The 21709-nt window shown below is 36.0% G+C and overlaps 2 protein-coding genes across 2 annotated transcripts; both read left to right on the top strand.

The window, feature by feature from the left end:
- The first annotated feature begins 256 nt into the window (after positions 1 to 256).
- On the top strand, positions 257 to 7971 carry LOC137397241 (uncharacterized). Its single transcript, XM_068083528.1, has 2 exons — positions 257 to 344; positions 7436 to 7971. The coding sequence occupies exons 1-2, from the start codon at positions 257 to 259 to the stop codon at positions 7969 to 7971; spliced, it is 624 nt and encodes a 207-aa protein (XP_067939629.1).
- A 12683-nt stretch (positions 7972 to 20654) lies between these two features.
- Positions 20655 to 21312, top strand: LOC137397239 (zinc finger BED domain-containing protein 5-like). The gene is made up of 2 exons (XM_068083527.1): positions 20655 to 20878; positions 21138 to 21312. Exons 1-2 carry the CDS (start codon positions 20655 to 20657, stop codon positions 21310 to 21312), a joined length of 399 nt encoding a protein of 132 aa, XP_067939628.1.
- Positions 21313 to 21709: the final 397 nt, after the last annotated feature.

Genomic DNA, 21709 nt, shown 5'->3' with positions numbered 1-21709 from the left:
GCAGCTCTAGTTGACAAATGACTCAACCAATACGTCTGTAGTTAATATTATTATAACGAGAGTCTTTCCTTCTAGGCGTAGGCACACCTCGCTGCCACCATGTTGTAATTTCAAGTACTTATTAGATTCTATTATTTAAATCCAATTGTTGAATTGGTAGCTTTTAACTCAATATAGACAATTACCTGTTAGCATGTGTTTTAGCACCAGACGATCCTGGCGTATTATTGTGTAGTACTATCGATTAGGGACAAATATGGGCTGGCCAGCCAAAAAGGGACAGTTAGCTTTAAAAACGTGGTTCTACATTACAAGTCCATTTCTACAAGATGTCCGACTCTGCGGTGCTGCTATTCTGCGTTTCTTATTTATTAATTAAATGTCCGATGATGCTTCTAATAATATGTAGAGTAAAATGACGATCAAAGGCTACGTTGATAACTGTAATAAATGTCTAGGCTAATATCCAAAGCTATGTGAATAAATGATGTTGTCGGCAAACAGCGACTAGCTACAATACGTAAGAACTAAGGCTATAGCGAATATTTACAAAGATACAACAAATTGTCCGAAAAGTACGGTAGTTTGTATTTGTGAACCGCAGGTAGAAATGTGTAGGCTAGATCAATAATGTAGTTTGATCGCTTGCTGCCATTTGTTTCCTAGACTATCAATGACGTCAAAGCCGCAGTGACTGATTGGTACCAATATTAGAATTCAAGTATTTATAGCACGCGGTGCCGCGGTGGCCATGGCACCGGGTTGTTATTGCTTTTGGTTGGTAATAAAATTCATCACCACAATAGTTATTATTCAATTTTATGACTTTTCCTACCAGACTGTCATCCTCATCAGTTACAAATTCAATGACTAAACTAATATCATCATCTTCTTCTTTTGTCTAGGCTTTTCCAAAAAAAATTTATTATCTTAATTTGTTTTGCCAAGCTGCTCAGTCGGTGCATTAGCTATAATGAGTTTAGCAAAACTTGCCCAATGAGCCAACCACACACGAAAATTGCCTGCATTTCTAATATGACGATTTTATTGTGAATATCAATGAAGAAAGCCATTTATTTTTGCGTTTTCGCTCGTTCGTTATGATAGTTTAGTTTTGCTCATGAAATTTTCGCGAGAGGATGTTGCCGCCAAAACACGAAAGTTAGATGCCGCGAATACATAAGTGTCCTAGGGTATGTGTTGCTGTGTCAGCGGTGCAAGACAATCTCTGCCTTCAGCATACATTTTGCCTCGAGCACATGATGAAAGGTGCACCTTCAGGCAACCTTGGGTTGTCAACCATTGTCTGTGACTTCCTAGGGCAGGAAGGAGCCGGCGAACTAAGCAGAAAAAACAGGAGCAATTGTGTACCATTTTGAAGGGAATTCAGATTAAAAAAATCTCCAGCTCCTCCACCAAAAGTGATTTTTCAGTGCATGATACTAGTTCCGAAGATGGCAGTATCAGCAGGGGATCTGAGAATGCAACTGGAACTGGATTAGTGTTGGTAGGTTTGTAATTGCTCAGTTGAAAACTGTGGCACCATGATCCGCAACTTTATAGGAAAGATTGTGGAAATGGAGGCAATTGACATCATTGTATTTTTTTTATTAAACAAGTTGAAAAAAACCTAATTTTTTTAAAAAACCAGAACAGTCTGATGAGGGTACAATAAACATTGGGCAAGTGCTAAAAGTGCTCTCTGACTCTTTGATCATAGTTGGTAATGCCAGAAGAAGGGGACGATGTTTCATTTTGGAAGAATTCCACCTTATATAATATATCAGGTGGACAGTAATATGTTAGACAAAACCTGCACTTAAAATAATTTTTGAAGAATTTGTGCATTTTGACAGGTCAGATAAAAAAACCGCTCCAGCTCCTCGACCAAAAGTGATTTTTTAGTGCATGATAGTTCCAAAGATGGCAGTATCAGCAGTGGATTTGAGAATGCAACTGGAACTGGATTAGTGTTGGTAGGTTTGTAATTGCTCAGTTGAAAACTGTGGCACCATGACCCGCAATTTTATAGGAAAGATTGTGGAAATAGAGGCAATTGACATCATCATATCTTTTCATAAAACAAATTAAAAAAAACCTAATTTTTTCAAAAAACCAGAACAGCCTGATGAGGGTACAATAAACATTGGGCAAGTGCTAAAAGTGCTCTCCAACCCTCTGATCATAATTGGTACAGCCAGAAGAAGGGGACGATGCTTCATTTTGATGTCAATCTGGAAGAATTTCACCTTATATAATATGTAAGGTAGATGGTAATATGTTAGACAAAACCTGCACTTGAAATAAATTTTTGAAATCGTAAGAGTTGAATTTAGTTATGAAATGATATGGCCATGTTTACTGTGTTATGATAAATATTCTAGTTTTTAACCACAACCTCATTGGCCATCTCATTTTCCTCCAACTCCGGAGAAATGAGACGGTCAATAAAGTGTCATTAACACATAAAAAATAACACAATTTTTAAAAAGCACATATTTCCTGTTTTGCAAACATTTTAGAAGTTTTTTTTAACTTTCGAGTGAAAAAGGACAATCAAACTACGGTAACATTTGGTAAATTTTCATGTTGGAAAACGCATGATATCACCCATTTTATGGCTTTGGAAAATTGGAATGTAATTTTTCCCTGGTATTCCCTACATTACATCTCTGACAATAAGTCTCTCATCATATCATCCAGCAAACATTCCATCCTTTAAAACTGACAGCATTACCCAGGAAGTGCTGTAGGCCCTCACTAAAGTGAAGGACCCTGAAGGGCTGGTGGGCTATGGGGAATATACTCTACTGGCAGCATTCAACAATATGACTACATCATTAACTCTATAATGAGTTAGTTATGAGAATGATGAATGATTACAGCTATAATATGTTTAAATATATTTTTCTACATTATTTGGTCTATGAGTCAGAATTATATTATTTATAATTAACGAAAAACGTCTACTTGAGTGCCACCTTTATTAGCCACTATAGAACAAGGGTTGAAAAATACAGTGCCTCCCTTTAATTGAATGCCCCTCTATTTGACCACCACTTTGACATTCAATATGTTTGATTATCATGAACCTATAGTAAAGATGGTTGATCGATAAAAACACCCCACAAAATGGTGCTAATAATGGCTAAGTTGCATTAACAAGAATTAATTATTTTGTCATAGCTGCCATAGTGTTAGTGATGACATGTCTGAGAAGGTCAATTGCCAGACTCATTATAACTATATTCGATTCGAAGTCACTAGGGTATAAATCCGACCCATTGCTTTCATATTGGAATATTAGATGGTCTACAACCTAACCTGAAAACTTTAGGACATCTAGATAAATGATGAGAATATTCTTCAATAACAGCGTACAACGTAATAGCAGACATCGTTGAAACGTTTCGAAGTCTGTTTTACAACTCCAAAGTTTTTATTTTTTCCTCACCATAGAATATTCCTTAATATGACGCCACTATAGCAAAAGGGTTGAAAAAATACAGCACCATGGCGCTCAAATAGAAGTTTTACGGTATGTCAATATGCTACAACCAAGAAAACTAGCTATATAAATTCGCAGCATATTAAATATGGTTTATACATGCCTAGTTCAATAGTCGAGTCTATTATTTTCCTTTTACTAGTGATTATCATTATATTACTATGTATTTTGGGTGACTATCAATATATCTATAAGTATAACTATAAGGTTGACTATCGCATACAGGTAAACCATAAGTATTTGCAATTTCTTGTTTTTTTTGTAGTGGATGCAGGTTTTTACATGTATGTTATTATGGGTAGATGCATATAAGCGTGTAGTCACTTGCTTAAATGTTAGTATCTGCATGCATCTGATAGTTTGCATTATTGTTGAAGACCACATTCTTATGGATGCTGACATACATGCATTAGGGGTATGCATTAGTAGTATGAAAGGGAGAGTATTCGGTGACCAAATGGGTGTCACTAATCAGAATTCAGTATCGTGTGAACATGTAAAATTTAATCTTTTTTTTAACAGTAATACTACATGCTATTAGAGAACATAAACAAAAAGAGCAATTAATACTGCTTATCAAAGAAGGAAATTCTCTCCAATGTTCGAAATCGGAATGCTCCAATGCTCAGAAATCATTTCTATTTTAAGGGAGTGCCAAGTCTATAACGTTACCATTTTGTGAAATGTCTGGCTTGTTGCTGTTCTGAGATGAATTGAAGCTAGTAACATCTTCATCATCTGTACTAGATGCGAATAACGAATTTCTTAAATCATTCCTTGCTATGTTGTATTTCTCTTTACAACATCTGTGATAATGTAAATCATCTATGAATGAACAGATATCCGTTACTTTGTCTCGGATACTATGACAAAAAATGGCAAAAACCTACGAGACACAACAAAGAACAGATTGAATACCAGTATATTGACTGGTCGATGACTCTTCAGAGAGGACCAATTTGCAGAATGAGATATATTAGATGAGTAGAGACGTAAGTTCAATGAATGCCCCGGAGGGATGATCTAGCCAATATGGTGACAATAAAATCTGCTACATAACAAGTCTTCTATGACATAGTCTACTATGCTGAGAAAATCCATACAACAACTTGCCCATGCACTCTCAAGCCTGTGGACATTCAGTCTTATGGCCCATACGAAACCCAAAGCTAAGTGATTTCTATCATTAAAAATAATGAACAACAAAGTATTAACACCTCAAACTGAAGGTAATAATAGCTAGAAAGATTGTCTTTAAACTCATGCACAAATAATACCATCTTGACAAGAACACTCAACTATCATATGAAATATGTCATGACATGACAACTCTGAACAAGCCCACAACAATAAGGTACAACAAACAAATTTGAAGATCACAATAGAGATGAAGCCGTTACCAATGACACATTATACAGAAAGATCAATCAATATACTGTGACGTGCAGTCATCTTAATGCGTATTTAATTTACAGATTCCTTGATAATATAAACCTGTGGAAAAACAAAATCAAAGAAATGAGAATGATTTTCCTACCCAAATAGAAACAAAAAAGAAAAAAATTGGACAGCAATATGGAAATCCAACATTGTTTCAACAATAGGATTATACACATTCAGGTATCATGGCAATAAAATATTCCATTCTGACTCAGTGGCACCAAGGTTTGAGGCAGTAAACCGAACGCTATTCTCTGATTTATTCAAATATGCTCTGACCTACTTTCAACAATACACCAACCACAAAACAACCACAAATCAGACGCAAAAATGGATAGAGACGCTTAGAAAAAATGTCAGACATTAGAAGCCCACTAGCAGCCAGAAGCCTAAAATCACTAACCATATTTAGTCCACAAACACAGATTAGCTCCACATGTACTAGGACTTCAACCTCAAACACCTCTATATAATAACCTAAATGATTAAATAAATCCACCCCAATTCGACATGCAAAGATTTTATCTTTTTAATGAACAGACTAAATAGAACAGGAAGCCGAATCAACAAGCAAGGAAAATAGAGGCAATCGTCTAGCTGATGTTCTTACATGTGTAGAATTATTAGACATCAAATCACAACACTAAAAAATGAGATCAGTTGAAAGAAAAACTTGGTTTGAAAATCAAACAAATTGCTAGAAAATTTGATCTTAGCAGACCTCGATCTACTATAACAACTCATAGTAGCTTTGCAGATCATAATGAAAATCTGAGGGATAGTGGAATAAAAAAATCCTCGCCAAAACAGCTAGCAGGAGAATTGTCTTTGAAAGACATAAAGTCATAGATAACATTCAAACCTCAAAAGTAAATTTAATCAGACGACGTTATAAGAGTAATAGTAAACAAAACAATATTATTGATACAATATTAAAAAGTAGAGATGGTAGATGTTCGTACAACTGTCAAAAACCAAACATGCTCAGTGAGTTATAAATAGCTGGAACCCCCACTAACTTTGGTAGTTCAAGTCTCTAAAAATGACCAACCATACCGTAAACTTGGGGGTACTCAAAGGAGTAACTTTTGATGTCTGATAAAAAGAAAAACAGACCCCTAGAATCTGACTATAACAATGATGGAACAACAAAAATTCTAAAGAAAGGACAATTACCTGCGCTGAAAAGTAAAATTTAACAATACTCACAAATCCGAAAAAGTCTGCATCGTAAAGCAGTCAGAGAAATCATGATCCTCCAATATCATCAGTGAAGAAAACTTCTGTTCCATTCGCCAGTTTTCAAGTATTAAAAAGGTGTTTTTATATCTCTATTGCTTCCTAATCCTTTAACCTTCTGGTTTATTTACTAAATCTTATAGTTGAGCTTCTGTCACATCAAGTGTTTGCTAATTCTAACTTCTTTTTTAATCAATAGTTCCCACTGTTTAACCTAATCATTTTTAACCTTGTTACCATAATCAGTACAAAAGTACTGATTATGGAAACAAAGTTCGACACAAAAAGCATTTTAATGGCATCGTCTTTGCATGGATTGCGTCCTGTTGAAGATTTTAAAAGAGGATGTAAGCAAAAAAGAAATTAATTACTATACCCAGACTGGCAGTTGTTCAAAAATACAAGTTATCGATGAGTGGTGTTGATCTTTGTAACAAAGCCATTTCTTACCACAAAGTAACAGCCAGGTCAAAATGATGGCCGATTCGTGTAATAAAACATTTTCTAGACTTAAGAGTTAATAACTTCTGGTTCACTCAGAGAAACTAACTTTTCAAACAAGCTCATGAAGCTATTTGACTATCGTTTCGTAATGGGAGGACAACTACTAGCATCGGTAACAAAGGAAACTGATAGTGATGACACGAGGAATGAAGAGCTACAAACTAGCAGAAAGATAGTTCTACTTCAAATGGCAGTGTGATTGAGGAGAGAGAACAAAACATTTACCAGAAGCCCTGACGTTGAATAACAGTGCTCGTAGACGAGAAGGTTGCTAAAACAAAACTAGCATTCGCTGCAAACAATGCAATGTTTTTTGTGTATCAATGCAGGCAGAAATCATTTTTTGTTATCTCATAAAAGTACCTGCTAGTTTTGCTTGCAATGTTAAATTGATGCTTTATGCTTTTATGTTTAGCTTTTATGTTGCATCTATAACAATTGTTTTAGACGATTTTTATAGTCATCGAGTTCCAGTGTCCTATAAGGGAGTAGTGCTGTCGATAAAATACATTTAGAAAAAAAGCTTAGTTTTATGAGTTATTTTGTCATAGAAACATAATTGCAAGTTTAGAAATCCACTCAGTCTTTTGGGTCTCAAAGGGATATAGATCGACTCGCACTGCTTTATGCTGATAATTGTTTAATCTGCTGATAAACATGAAAAAAATGAGAAGACCCTCTTTAAGCAACACGTAAAACCATCAGTGATTGGCTATGTATAATCATCAGTGATTGGATATGTAGAACTATCAGTGATTGACTATGTAAAACCATCAGTGAATGGCTATGTAAAACCATCAGTGATTGGCTATGTACAACCGTCAGTGAATGGACATGCAAAACCATCAGTGATTGACTATGTAAAACCATCAGTGATTGGCTATGTGAAACCGTCAGTGATTGGATATGCAAAACCATCAGTGATTGACTATGTAAAACCATCAGGGAATGGCTATGTAAAACCGTCAGTGATTGGATATGCAAAACCATCAGAAATTGACTATGTAAAACCATCAGTGATTGGCTATGTAAAACCGTCAGTGATTGGATATGCAAAACCATCAGAAATTGACTATGTAAAACCATCAGTGATTGGCTATGTAAAACCGTCAGTGATTGGATATGCAAAACCATCAGTGTTTGACTATGTAAAACCATCAGTGAATGGCTATGTAAAACCATCAGTGATTGGCTATGTAAAACCGTCAGTGATTGGATATGCAAAACCATCAGTGATTGACTATGTAAAACCATCAGTGATTGGCTATGTGAAATCATGAATGATTGGCTATGTAAAACCATCAGTGATTGGCTATGTAAAACCATCAGTGATTCGATATGTAACACCATCAGTGATTGGCTATGTAAAACCATCAGTGATTGGCTATGTAAAACCATCAGTGATTGGCTATGTAAAACCCTCAGTGATTGGCTATGTAAAAGAACATTTAATAAAATTGCTAAAAAATCGCCGGATTTACTTCTAAGGAAAGCTGCTCAAATGCGGAATGAAAAATTATCATCGCATCAGAAACAAAAGCCTTTGGAATTGTCTGCGAAAACTTACATACAAACAACAACAGAAAACCGGGTAAATCTATTTTCTCAAGTAAAGAAAATGGGAGACACTACTACTATATATACGCCATTGCCTGCGAAAACAAACCACCAGTACAACTCTCAACGCAACGATCATCTCAAAAGTACTATACAATGCATACATATGAAACACTGATGCAGAAATGTTTTTTCATTCATGGATAAAAGATCTTCTTCGAGTTTCATTGAATCCTTCAGCAGAATCGTATTAGCTGATATACAAATGATACATGTCAGGTATGGAAGAGGCATCCTATATCGTTGCAGACTAGCTATAGAAAAATTTACCAAAAACAGAATTTTAAATCAAAAGGAAAACATAACACAGAATAATACAAAATGTACAATTCTCAACACACGATTATCTCAAAAGTACTATACAATGCGTACATATGAGGAAATGTCTTTTAGTTCATGGATGAAGAAGAATAGAAAAACATAATACAGAAGACAAAACGCTGCATTATCAAACTATTAGGCAGGCATTTTGATGAGAAGCCACTTCATGCCCATCAATTTGAAAAATCAATTATACATAACTCCTCAGAGAAAAACCTATAATACCTGGGTATTATTAGTTTTTTCTCTGAATTATATGTAGGCTATCCTATTTTGTGCTGACCCGGCCAACCTGTTAAATGTTAAAAATCAAGGTGGCTCCTGGGCTGAAAAGTTTGCCTATACCTGGTTTAGGAACAGGTTTAGCCTAAAGACAGCCAGATGGCCCTGGTAGGTTAGCCGCTGCAGCAAGTCAATCGCTATGTGTAGCTGAGCAGAAGTATGCTTTCATGGAAAAGGAAACGTTTGAAATGACTTGAGCAATGAGTAGGATGCCAAATACCTCGATAGGACTCCAAACCTGCTGTAGAAACTCACCACAAGCCAGTCGTATCATTTCTAGGTGACCAATAGATTGACAAACTACTCCGGTGAATAGATAGTTCTACTAAAACTGTCATGCTTTATCGCAATCCAGGAAAGAAAAATTGTTCACCCGACACAATGTTGCAATGTCAGCAGAATGCTGTCAGAGACAGGATGTTATTTTAGTAGATAAGGTAGCAAATTTTGCCCAGCATTCACTATTGATGGTGTTTACTGACATTCTCATACAATGTAGATAGGCTTTAGCTAGGGCAGAAGAGAAACTAAATGCTCTTACGTGGCAAGATATACATTACATCTGGTTGGCTGCACTATCTGTCCAGCATTGATACCATTTGGAAACCATAGCTCAAGAGCGGAGATTATATCACCTCGTGCTGAGATTCACTCACTTTTCAGACTTATGTAATAATACCACAAACTGAATGTGTGATGTAACTTATTTGAAGGTCATTTAACAGAAATGAACTGGTTACCAATTTCAAGCATGCCCGTAAATAGGCAATACTTCCCTCTGCTGCTAAAACTACTTATCTCACTTAAAAATGGTTTTTTGCTATGCAGCTGGTCACTTTTGCTCTAATAGCTTTTATTGAGCAGAATTTTGTTACATAATCTCTTCAACTATTAGGTAATTTAATTTAATCAATAAGGGATTATTAATCTCTATGTTAATGTATTACGAGTATTTTTATCTGCAGTTCCCTTAAACAATGTGCAAGAATTCTGCAGATAAAACTACTTATCAGCTGTTAAGTCATTTTATGTGCGGTTGAGGGTATCTGATTCATGCAATGTCTGCTGCTTAGATTATCTACGAAATTCTATCACAATTATCAATTTGTATGCTTAGTTTTGTGGAAAAATAAAAAACATTTATTAAAAGACAGTGATTTTAGCAACTCTTGTATAGTTTTGAACACTGTTGTAGTAAAATTATTGGTTCCTAATATTAGATATTACAAAATTTACTTCAATCAGAATGATACATCCCTTTGCATAAGTCATAAATTGTCTAAGCAGCAGACATTGCATAAATCAGATACCCTCAACTGCACATAAAACTACTTAACAGCTAATAAGTAGTTTTATGTGCAGAATTTGTGCACTTTGTTTGAGGGAACTGCAGATAGAACTAATGGCTTTCTGTGGAAAGTGTGACTACCACTGGTAAGGACTAAAGGAGTGTATGACTACCACTGATAAGGACTGGCGAGTGTGTGACTACAACTGGTAAGGACTAAAGGAGTGTGTGACTACCACTGGTAAGGACTAAAGGATTGTATGACTACCACTGATAAGGACTAAAGGAGTGTGTGACTACCACCGCTAAGGACTAAAGGAGTGTGTGACTACCACTGATAAGGACTAAAGGAGTGTGTGACTACCACCGCTAAGGACTAAAGGAGTGTATGACTACCACTGATAAGGACTAAAGGAGTGTGTGACTACCACTGATAAGGACTAAAGGAGTGTGTGACTACCACTGATAAGGACTAAAGGAGTGTGTGTCTACCACTGATAAGGACCAAGTAAGGACTGGGGAGTGTGTGATTACCACTACTAAGGAATGGAGGAGTGTTTGACTACTACTGCTACACATGACGCTTTTATAACACTGAAACACAAAGATAACTTCAAAAACAATCAAACAAGTTGACTAATCAAGAGAATTGAAATAAATAAATAATAAATAATAGAGAATAATAAAGAGATTGAATACCAGTATATTGACTGGTCGATAACTCTTTGGAGACGACCATTTGGAGGAATGAGATATATTACATGAGTAGAGGCGGAAGTTCAATGAATCCCTGGAAGGGTGATCTAGCCAATATAGCAGAAATAAAGTCTGCTACATAACCAGTCTTCTATGACATAGTCTACTATGCTGAGAAAATCCATACAAAAACTTGCCCATGCACTCTCAAGCCTGCGGACATTCAGTCTTATGACCAATACTAAACCCAATGGACAACAAATTACTAGCACCTCAAACTGAAAGTAATTATAGCTAGAATGTTTTTCTTTAAACTCATGCACAAATACCGTCTTGACAAGAACACTCAACTATCATATGAAATATGTCATGACATGACAAGTCTGAACAAGCCCAAAACAATAAGGTACAACAAACAAATTTGAAGATCACAATAGAGATGAAGCCGTTACCAATGACACATTATACAGAAAGATCAATCAATATAATGTGACGTGCAGTCATCTTAATGCGTATTTAATTTACAGATTCCTTGATAATATAAACCTGTGGAAAAACAAAAACAAAGAAATGAGAATGAATTTCCTACCCAAATAGAAACAAAAAAGAAAAAAATTGAACAGTAATATGGAAACCCAACATTGTTTCAACAATGGGATTATACACATTCAAGTATCATGGCAATAAAATATTCCATTCTGACTCAGTGGCACCAAGGTTTGAGGCAGTAAACCGACAGCTATTTTTTGATTTATTCAAATACGCTCTGACCTACTTTAAACAATACACCAACCAAAAAACAACCACAAATCAGACGTAAAAATGGATAGAGACGCTTAGAAAAAATGTCAGACATTAGAAGCCCACTAGCAGGCAGAACCACTAATCATAATTAGTCCACAAACACAGATTAGCTGCACATTTACTAGGACTTCAACCTCAAACACCTCTAACTATATAATAACCTAGATGATTAAATAAATCCACCCCAATTCGACATGCAAAGATTTTATCTTTTTAATGAACAGACTAAATAGAACAGGAAGCCGAATCAACAAGCAAGGAAAATAGAGGCAATCGTCTAGCTGATGTTCTTACATGTGTAGAATTATTAGACATCAAATCACAACACTAAAAATGAGATCAGTTGAAAGAAAAATTTGGTTTGAAAATCAAACAAATTGCTAGAAAATCTGATCTTAGCACACCTCGATCTACTATAACAACTCATAGTAGCTTTGCAGATCATAATGAAAATCTGAGGGATAGTGGAATAAAAAAATCCTCGCCGAAACAGCTAGCAGGAGAATTGTCTTTGAAAGACATAAAGTCATAGATAACATTCAAACCTCAAAAGCAAATTTAATCAGACGACGTTATAAGAGTAATAGGAAACAAAACAATATTATTGATAGAATATTAAAAAGTAGAGATGGTAGATGTTCGTACAACTGTCAAAAACCAAAAATGTTCAGTAAGGTATAAATAGCTGGAACCCCACTAACTTTGGCAGTTCAAGTCTCTAAAAATGACTAACCATACCGTGAACTCAGGGGTACTCAAAGGAGTAACTTTTGATGTGTGATTAAAAAAAACAGACCCCTAGAATCTGACTATAACAATGATGGAACAACAAAAATTCTAAATAAAGGACAATTACCCTGCGCTGAAAAGTAAAATTTAACAATACTCACAAATCCGAAAAAGTCTGCATCGTAAAGCAGTCAGAGAAATCATGATCCTCCAATATCATCAGTGAAGAAAACTTCTGTTCCATTCGCCAGTTTTCAAGTATTAAAAAGGTGTTTTTATATCTCTATTGCTTCCTAATCCTTTAACCTTCTGGTTTATTTACTAAATCTTATAGTTGAGCTTCTGTCACATCAAGTGTTTGCTAGTTCTAACTTCTTCTTTAATCAATAGTTCCCACTGTTTAGCCTAATCATTTTTAACCTTGTTACCATAATCAGTACAAAAGTACTGATTATGGAAACAAAGTTCGACACAAAAAGCATTTTAATGGCATCGTCTTTGCATGGATTGCGTCCTGTTGAAGATTGTAAAAGAGGGTGTAAGCAAAAAAAGAAATTAATTACTATACCCAGACTGGCAGTTGTTCAAAAATACAAGTTATCGATGAGTGGTGTTGATCTTTGTAACAAAGCCATTTCTTACCACAAAGTAACAGCCAGGTCAAAATGATGGCCGATTCGTGTAATAAAACATCTTCTAGACTTAAGAGTTAATAACTGCTGGTTCACTCAGAGAAACTAACTTTTCAAACAAGCTCATGAAGCTATTTGACTATCGTTTTGTAATGGGAGGACAACTACTAGCATCGGTAACAAAGGAAACTGATAGGGATGACACGAGGAATGAAGAGCTACAAACTAGCAGAAAGATAGTTCTACTTCGAATGGCAGTGTGATTGAGGGAGAACAAAACATTTACCAGAAGCCCTGACGCTGAATAACAGTGCTCGTAGACGAGAAGGTTGCTAAAACAAAACTAGCATTCGCTGCAAACAATGCAATGTTTTTTGTGTATCAATGCAGGCAGAAATCATTTTTTGTTATCTCATAAAAGTACCTGCTAGTTTTGCTTGCAATGTTAAATTGATGCTTTATGCTTTTATGTTTAGCTTTTATGTTGCATCTATAACAATTGTTTTAGACGATTTTTATAGTCATCGAGTTCCAGTGTCCTATAAGGGAGTAGTGCTGTCGATAAAATACATTTAGAAAAAAAGCTTAGTTTTATGAGTTATTTTGTCATAGAAACATAATTGCAAGTTTAAAAATCCACTCAGTCTTTTGGGTCTCAAAGGGATATAGATAGACTCGCACTGCTTTATGCTGATAATTGTTTAATCTGCTGATAAACATGAAAAAAATGAGAAGACCCTCTTTAAGCAACACGTAAAACCATCAGTGATTGGCTATGTAAAACCATCAGTGATTGGATATGTAGAACTATCAGTGATTGACTATGTAAAACCATCAGTGATTGGCTATGTAAAACCGTCAGTGATTGGACATGCAAAACCATCAGTGATTGATTATGTAAAACCATCAGTGATTGGCTATGTGAAACCGTCAGTGATTGGATATGCAAAACCATCAGTGATTGACTATGTAAAACCATCAGGGAATGGCTATGTAAAACCATCAGTGATTGGCTATGTAAAACCGTCAGTGATTGGATATGCAAAACCATCAGTAATTGACTATGTAAAACCATCAGTGATTGGCTATGTAAAACCGTCAGTGATTGGATATGCAAAACCATCAGTGTTTGACTATGTAAAACCATCAGTGAATGGCTATGTAAAACCATCAGTGATTGGCTATGTAAAACCGTCAGTAATTGGATATGCAAAACCATCAGTGATTGACTATGTAAAACCATCAGTGATTGGCTATGTGAAATCATGAATGATTGGCTATGTAAAACCATCAGTGATTGGCTATGTAAAACCATCAGTGATTCGATATGTAACACCATCAGTGATTGGCTATGTAAAACCATCAGTGATTGGCTATGTAAAACCATCAGTGATTGGCTATGTAAAACCCTCAGTGATTGGCTATGTAAAAGAACATTTAATAAAATTGCTAAAAAATCGCCGGATTTACTTCTAAGGAAAGCTGCTCAAATGCGGAATGAAAAATAATCATCGCATCAGAAACAAAAGCCTTTGGAATTGTCTGCGAAAACTTACATACAAACAACAACAGAAAACCGGGTAAATCTATTCTCTCAAGTAAAGAAAATGGGAGACACCACTACTATATATACGCCATTGCCTGCGAAAACAAACCACCAGTACAACTCTCAACACAACGATCATCTCAAAAGTACTATACAATGCATACATATGAAACACTGATGAGGAAATGTTTTTTCATTTACGGATAAAAGATCTTCTTCGAGTTTCATTGAATCCTTCAGCAGAATCGTATTAGCTGATATACAAATGATACATGTCAGGTATGGACGAGGCATCCTATATCGTTGCAGAATAGCTATAGAAAAACTTACCAGAAACAGAATTTTAAATCAAAAGGAAAACATAATACAGAAGACAAAACGCTGCATTATCAAACTATAAGGCAGGCATTCTGATGAGAAGCCACTTCATGCCCATCAATTTGAAAAATCAATTATACATAACTCCTCAGAGAAAAGCCTATAATACCTAGGTATTATTAGTTTTTTCTCTGAATTATATGTAGGCTATCCTATTTTGTGCTGACCCGGCCGACCTGTTAAATGTTAAAAATCAAGGTGGCTCCTGGGCTGAAAAGTTTGCCTATACCTGGTTTAGGAACAGGTTTAGCCTAAAGACAGCCAGATGGCCCTGGTAGGTTAGCCGCTGCAGCAAGTCAATCGTTATGTGTGGCTGAGCAGAAGTATGCTTTCATGGAAAAGGAAACGTTTGAAATGACTTGAGCAATGAGTAGGATGCCAAATACCTCGATAGGACTCCAAACCTGACTGTAAAAATTCACCACAAGCCAGTCGTATCATTGCTAGGTGACCAATAGATTGACAAACTACTCCGGTGAATAGATAGTTCTACTAAAACTGTCATGCTTTATCGCAATCCAGGAAAGAAAAATTGTTCACCCGACACAATGTTGCAATGTCAGCAGAATGCTGTCAGAGACAGGATGTTATTTTAGTAGATAAGGTAGCAAATTTTGCCCAGCATTCATTATTGATGGTGTTTACTGACATTCTCATACAATGTAGATAGGCTTCAGCTAGGGCAAAAGAGAAACTAAATGCTCTCACCAGGCAAGATATACATTACATCTGGTTGGCTGCACTATCTGTCCAGCATTGATACCATTTGGAAACCATAGCTCAAGAGCGGAGATTATATCACCTCGTGCTGAGATTCACTCACTTTTCAGACTTATGTAATAATACCACAAACTGAATGTTTAATGTAACTTATTTGAAGGTCATTTAACAGAAATGAACTGGTTACCAACTTCAAGCGTGCCCGTAAATAGGCAATACCTCCCTCTGCTGCTAAAACTACTTATCTCACTTAAAAATGGTTTTTTGCTATGCAGCTGGTCACTTTTGCTCTAATAGCTTTCATTGAGCAGAATTCTGTTACATAATCTCTTCAACTATTAGGTAATTTAATTTAATCAATAAGGGATTAATAATCTCTATGTTAATCTATTATGAGTATTTCTATCTGCAGTTCCCTTAAACAATGTGCAAGAATTCTGCAGATAAAACTACTTATCAGCTGTTAAGTCATTTTATGTGCGGTTGAGGGTATCTGATTTATGCAATGTCTGCTGCTTAGATTATCCACGAAATTCTATCATAATTATCAATTTGTATGCTTAGTTTTGTGGAAAAATAAAAAACATTTATTAAAAGACAGTGATTTTAGCAACTCTTGTATTGTTTTGAACACTGTTGTAGTAAAATTATTGGTTCCTAATATTAGATATTACAAAATTTACTTCAATCAGAATGATACATCCCTTTGCATAATTCATAAATTGTCTAAGCAGCAGACATTGCATAAATCAGATACCCTCAACTGCACATAAAACTACTTAACAGCTAATAAGTAGTTTTATGTGCAGAATTTGTGCACTTTGTTTAAGGGAACTGCAGATAGAACTAATGGCTTTCTGTCGAAAGTGTGACTACTACTGGTAAGGACTAAAGGAGTGTATGACTACCACCGCTAAGGACTAAAGGAGTGTATGACTACCACTGATAAGGACTAAAGTAGTGTGTGTCTACCACTGATAAGGACCAAGTAAGGACTGGGGAGTGTGTGATTACCACTACTAAGGAATGGAGGAGTGTTTGACTACTACTGCTACACATGAGGCTTTTATAACACTGAAACACAAAGAAAACTTCAAAAACAATCAAACAAGTTGACTAATCAACCTATCTAAGCCAGAACTCAAAAACTAACAACTAAATTTTAATCAGGATCAATACAAGTATAATATAGAATATACATTTGAATTTTTGGTCTATCCCGTCGATCTCAAAACAACTACTATGTAAGGCCCTGAACTTTGTATCGAAATACAACACTTTCACAGCTAGTGAACAACATATTATACATCGTGCAAAAAATTCCATGTTGCTTAACACTGATCAAGTGTGGCAAAAAAAATGTGCAACACGTTCGCTATCACAATGATATTGTTTGATGGAGTGGAAACATGCGAGTTGGTTGAAATATTTCTGCTGAACATGATCACCCAAAAGATTGGACAGACACTCACTTGGTTTGTACCGTGACGTTGGTCTAGGAACCCTGAATGACCCTGCAAACAACATAGAGCAAATAACCAGAGAACTTTGTGACATCCCCCAAAACTGTGACTCACGCATCACCGTTGAAACTAATATAAAGTAGTCAATTTTCTGGACATAGCCCTGAACCTGAGAAATGCAAAGCATAAGCACCACACACAAGCCAAACAACGAGCTAAAATATGTGGACAGCAGGACTATATACTGCACGCAATTAATCGATGGTTTTGCAATACCTCATCTAATACAAAAATATGTTACCAGGAGGTCCAGAACCATCAAAAAGCTCAGAAAAGAGATCACTTTAAATTACATCACAAAAGTTACACCAAAGCTGACAAAAAAAAAACAACTGCCTCCAACATTGGCAAGCAATAGTTCAACATTCAAGGATCGGAGTTCACATCGGAAAACAAATCGTATAAAATCTTTAAAGAAACACCAATAAACAGAGTTACAGTTCCACATACTACAACAAAGCAATCATCAACAGTCATAACCAACACCAGGTAATAGAAAGCAAAATCAACACAAATGATGAACAATGTATCTGCAAGCAACCCAGATAACCCTGGTTGAGCCAAGCCTGGAAAACTTTTGCTAAACTGCATGAAGTTAACTTCAGGAGAGTCAAAAGGAAATGGAGCTCTCAGTTGTGCTGTCCAGGGATGACCGCGAATCGGAGGATTACAAAAGTAATTTTTTACTATACGCTGCAGGAGCAGAAGCAGCCCGAGTGGCTAAATCCTCAGCTTAGTAAGTCACGAATTAAAGTTGCAAATCTATACAGCAAACTCTACAACAGTACTGCATAGGTGATAAAAACACTATTCACGATTGGTATGTATTCAATACTCTTTCAACTCGCAGAAAAACCTTGAAAAAAAATAACTTGGATACACTCTACACAGCTATGCGAGCGCTAGCTAACAGATGTGGCTATACAGACTATTGAGCTAAGAGAAGTGATACAGCATCGATAGACGAGATGCTAAATGACAAAACCGTTCTTGGTGTTCGTGACAATACGGTACGTAACCAGCTAATATCAGAAGGTAACGCATCAACCCTGAAAAGACTATGCAGAGGTAATGAGGTTGCTACTGTTGCAATGAAGTCTATGAGTTACCCAGCTACTGCTAAGGTTTAGGCTTTGCTGAACAGGATACTGTTCAGCAAAGCCTAAACAATGGCAACAATGCAAACAGCCCAACTCGATAGATATTTCAACTAACTTGATTTATTATTAAAACAAATATACTATATTAAATTATGTAAACCTAAATTCTATCTAACAACCTAGTTAACAGTAATGAGTCAAGTATGTTTTTATTATTACTTTATTACTTTACGTTGACTAGAGGTTTTGTGGTTGATTAATAAGATAAACCAATTTTGGGATTTGAAGAGTTAACAACATTACACTGTCTACATTATTCTATTTGTGGTTGTTGTAAGATGAAGCAATTTTGAACTTTGAAGAGCCGCATTAACATTATGCTGTTATGAATTGTAGAATGCAGTATAACAAGTAGCCCATCCTTAGCGGTTTGGGGAAGCAAGGTTCCTCAAAGGCTACCAACTTCTTTTAGCAGGAAAAATCACATATCACCAATATAAACATCACAGGAGACACCTATTACAGGTATTAGAACACTGGCATTACTTGCAGCTTGTAATGAGCTAGATATAGTTCTATTTATAGCTCATTACCAACACTTATCCCATGGATTATTACTATGAACTGTAGGAACCCTTGTGTAAATAGAGCATGGCACTGGAACAACCATACATATGGAAACTTGATAGAATTAAAATAGGCCTGACTTTGCTAGTTTGTCATAGTCCGGTGAAAAATGTGTTGATAGAGGAGTTGTGTTCTCATCTTCACCTTTCAAAGTTCTTCCCACAATTGAAAGCAAGTTGCAGATATAAACATTTTACTGCTAGAAATTAAAACTCAACTGAGCAGCTCATTGAGAAGTTCTTATTCTGTTAAGACATTTTTATAATACTGATTGTTCTGTTGATGAACAGAATTAGATGATAGATAACCAGCATTGCATTATGGGTACCCATAATTGACACACTTTAGCTATACATGAAGATGATTTTGAGTCAGATGAAGAAAAAGCGTAAGTCATCAAATCCTGAACTATGTTACTGCTATTTCTGGCTAGTTTTGATTGTTTATTCTAAGTAAGCTTGTGTTACATGATTCAAAAATTATGTAATACATGCTTCCATACAACCGCCACAGGAGACACTCATTACAGGTATTGGAACACCAAATTTATAAAAAAATAGAAAAAAATATTATACTTAGGAAATCAAAGATTAAGGAAGGGTGGGACTTGAAATACCGAGTTACACTGACACCGAGTATCTACTGCCAGGATAATCATAACTACAGCATGAATTGAGGTTTTGTGGTTTTTGCAATATAATGCAATTTTGAACTTTGAAAAGCCGCATTAACATTACACTGTTATGAATTGTAGAATGCAGTATAACAAGTAGCCCTTCTTTAGTTGTTTGGGGAAAAAAGTTCTGCAACGGATACCGACTCCGTTTAGCAGAAAAATCGTATATCGCCTATACCAGGGCTGGGCACAGTGCGACTCTTTGCAAATTTTGTTGCGGCTCTTTCAACTCTGTGAAAATTCAAATTCTTTTGACGTATATAAAAATATCCTTATAATATACTGTACAAAACTACATGCATTGAGACGTACTAGGCTCATCAAAAAGTGCACTATTACTGCGTTATATATATAACCTACACATGTATCATGAGTCATAATTCATAACATCATGCTCATGTAGCTTTTCTGATGTAATAACGTCCGTTGCTGACCTAAAGAAGACAAAAATAGAATGCTCCAGAAAGGTTCACCAGGAAGTCATTTCATCATGATTTCATAATGCTGGCTTATATAAGATGCTGTGCCTTAGTTGAACATGTCACTTGCAATTGAGCCAATTAATGCAGTGGCATTAATGCAGTGGCCAATTAATGCAGATAGCAATGGCATCTTCAACAAAATGAACCATTCCCAGAGTTACAATGGAAGCCTCACAAAACGAAATAGAAATGAGTCTACAAGAGAATTGCAAGATGAGTGGACCCTGGAATATGCATTCATTTTTAGGCATGGCAAACCGCAATGTCTATTGTGCCAGGAAACGATCTCCACTAACAAGAAGACGAACATCAAATGACATCATGCGACGAAGCACAGAGAGTTTACTGCAACATTTCCACTGAGATCTTTAGCTAAACATTAAAAGCTAGATAAATTTCAAAAATCATCAATTTCTTCAGAAAATATACTAATTTCTTTCGCAGCTACTGATAAACGCGCTACAGAAGCTTCCGTACGAGTCTCAAGGATTCTGGCAAAAGCAATGCTTCTCTATTCTCATGCTGAGATTGTAAAAGATTGCATGGTTGAGGCTATGGAAACACTTTTTTCAGATAAGCGTGATGTGGTTGGTAAAGTCAAGGCAATACCACTTTCTAGGAAGACTGCTACTGGTAAAATTGAAAGCATTAATGCTCATCTCAGAATGACTTTGCTAACCCATATAGACCAGGTGGATTACTTTTCGCTCGCCATTGATGAATCTACTGATATAATGGATGTAGCTCAATTAGCAGTCTTCGTAAAGTACATATGTAGGCTACTGCGTGTACACTAACAACTGGTAATCATTTTTGCCATGTGTTTGCAAGCTAGAGTCATACAAGAGCATTTTAGAAGACAGTGAAGAGAGAACACAACTCCACATAGAAAATGTTGCACTTATTTTATATTCGTTTCAAAGTAACTAACCCACACATTTATACTACATACTTCCCTATGAAGCATCAGTATGTTTCTTTATAAAGCATAGTATTATGCTTTAGTCATATACCCTGTGTTGCAGATTCTTTGATAGTGAAGAAATGAAAGAGGAGGTTTTCACTTTATTTGGATTAGAAGGAGAAATCACCGGTCAGGCTGCCTATGATGCCCTCGTTAAAAGACTGGACAAGATGAAGATATCTCTCCACAAATGCATATCTGTAACAACAGATGGCGCACCAGCCATAGTTGGATGAGATCAAGGGCTTATAGCTAGATTGAAGAAGGATATGCCATCGATGCTAGCATTCCATTGCATCATCCACCAAACTGTTTTATGCGAAAAACTAAATGATCACTTTCAACAACTAATGTGTAAGGCTATGAAAATGATCAACTTCCTCAGAAGTCAATCAGCTCTCAGACACAAAAACTTAAGGAAGTTTCTCAAAGAAAGCGATGCCACTTGTGAAGATTTACTAACATGCAATAACATTAGATGGCTAAGTAAGGGAAATGCTCTGTCGAGGTTGTGGAGTATTCATCCGGAGCTAACCTCATTTCTAAATACATGCACAAGCCGAAATGCAGGACAGTTTCAAGAGATGATGAGCTCTTCTAAAGATATGAGTGACCTTGCCTTTCTTGTTGTGA

The sequence above is a fragment of the Watersipora subatra genome, chromosome 5, assembly GCF_963576615.1.
Source record: "Watersipora subatra chromosome 5, tzWatSuba1.1, whole genome shotgun sequence".
Classification (NCBI taxonomy): domain Eukaryota; kingdom Metazoa; phylum Bryozoa; class Gymnolaemata; order Cheilostomatida; family Watersiporidae; genus Watersipora; species Watersipora subatra.
Note: the sequence above shows the minus strand (reverse complement) of the source record. Positions and strands in the feature narration are given on the sequence as shown.

Coding starts and splice junctions, on each gene's coding strand:
- LOC137397239 (XM_068083527.1), top strand. CDS start 20,655: ATGGTTGAGGCTATGGAAACACTTTTTTCAGATAAGCGTGATGTGGTT. Junction 20,879..21,137: donor CAATTAGCAGTCTTCGTAAA/GTACATATGTAG, acceptor CCTGTGTTGCAG/ATTCTTTGATAGTGAAGAAA.
- LOC137397241 (XM_068083528.1), top strand. CDS start 257: ATGGGCTGGCCAGCCAAAAAGGGACAGTTAGCTTTAAAAACGTGGTTC. Junction 345..7,435: donor ACAAGATGTCCGACTCTGCG/GTGCTGCTATTC, acceptor TTGGATATGTAG/AACTATCAGTGATTGACTAT.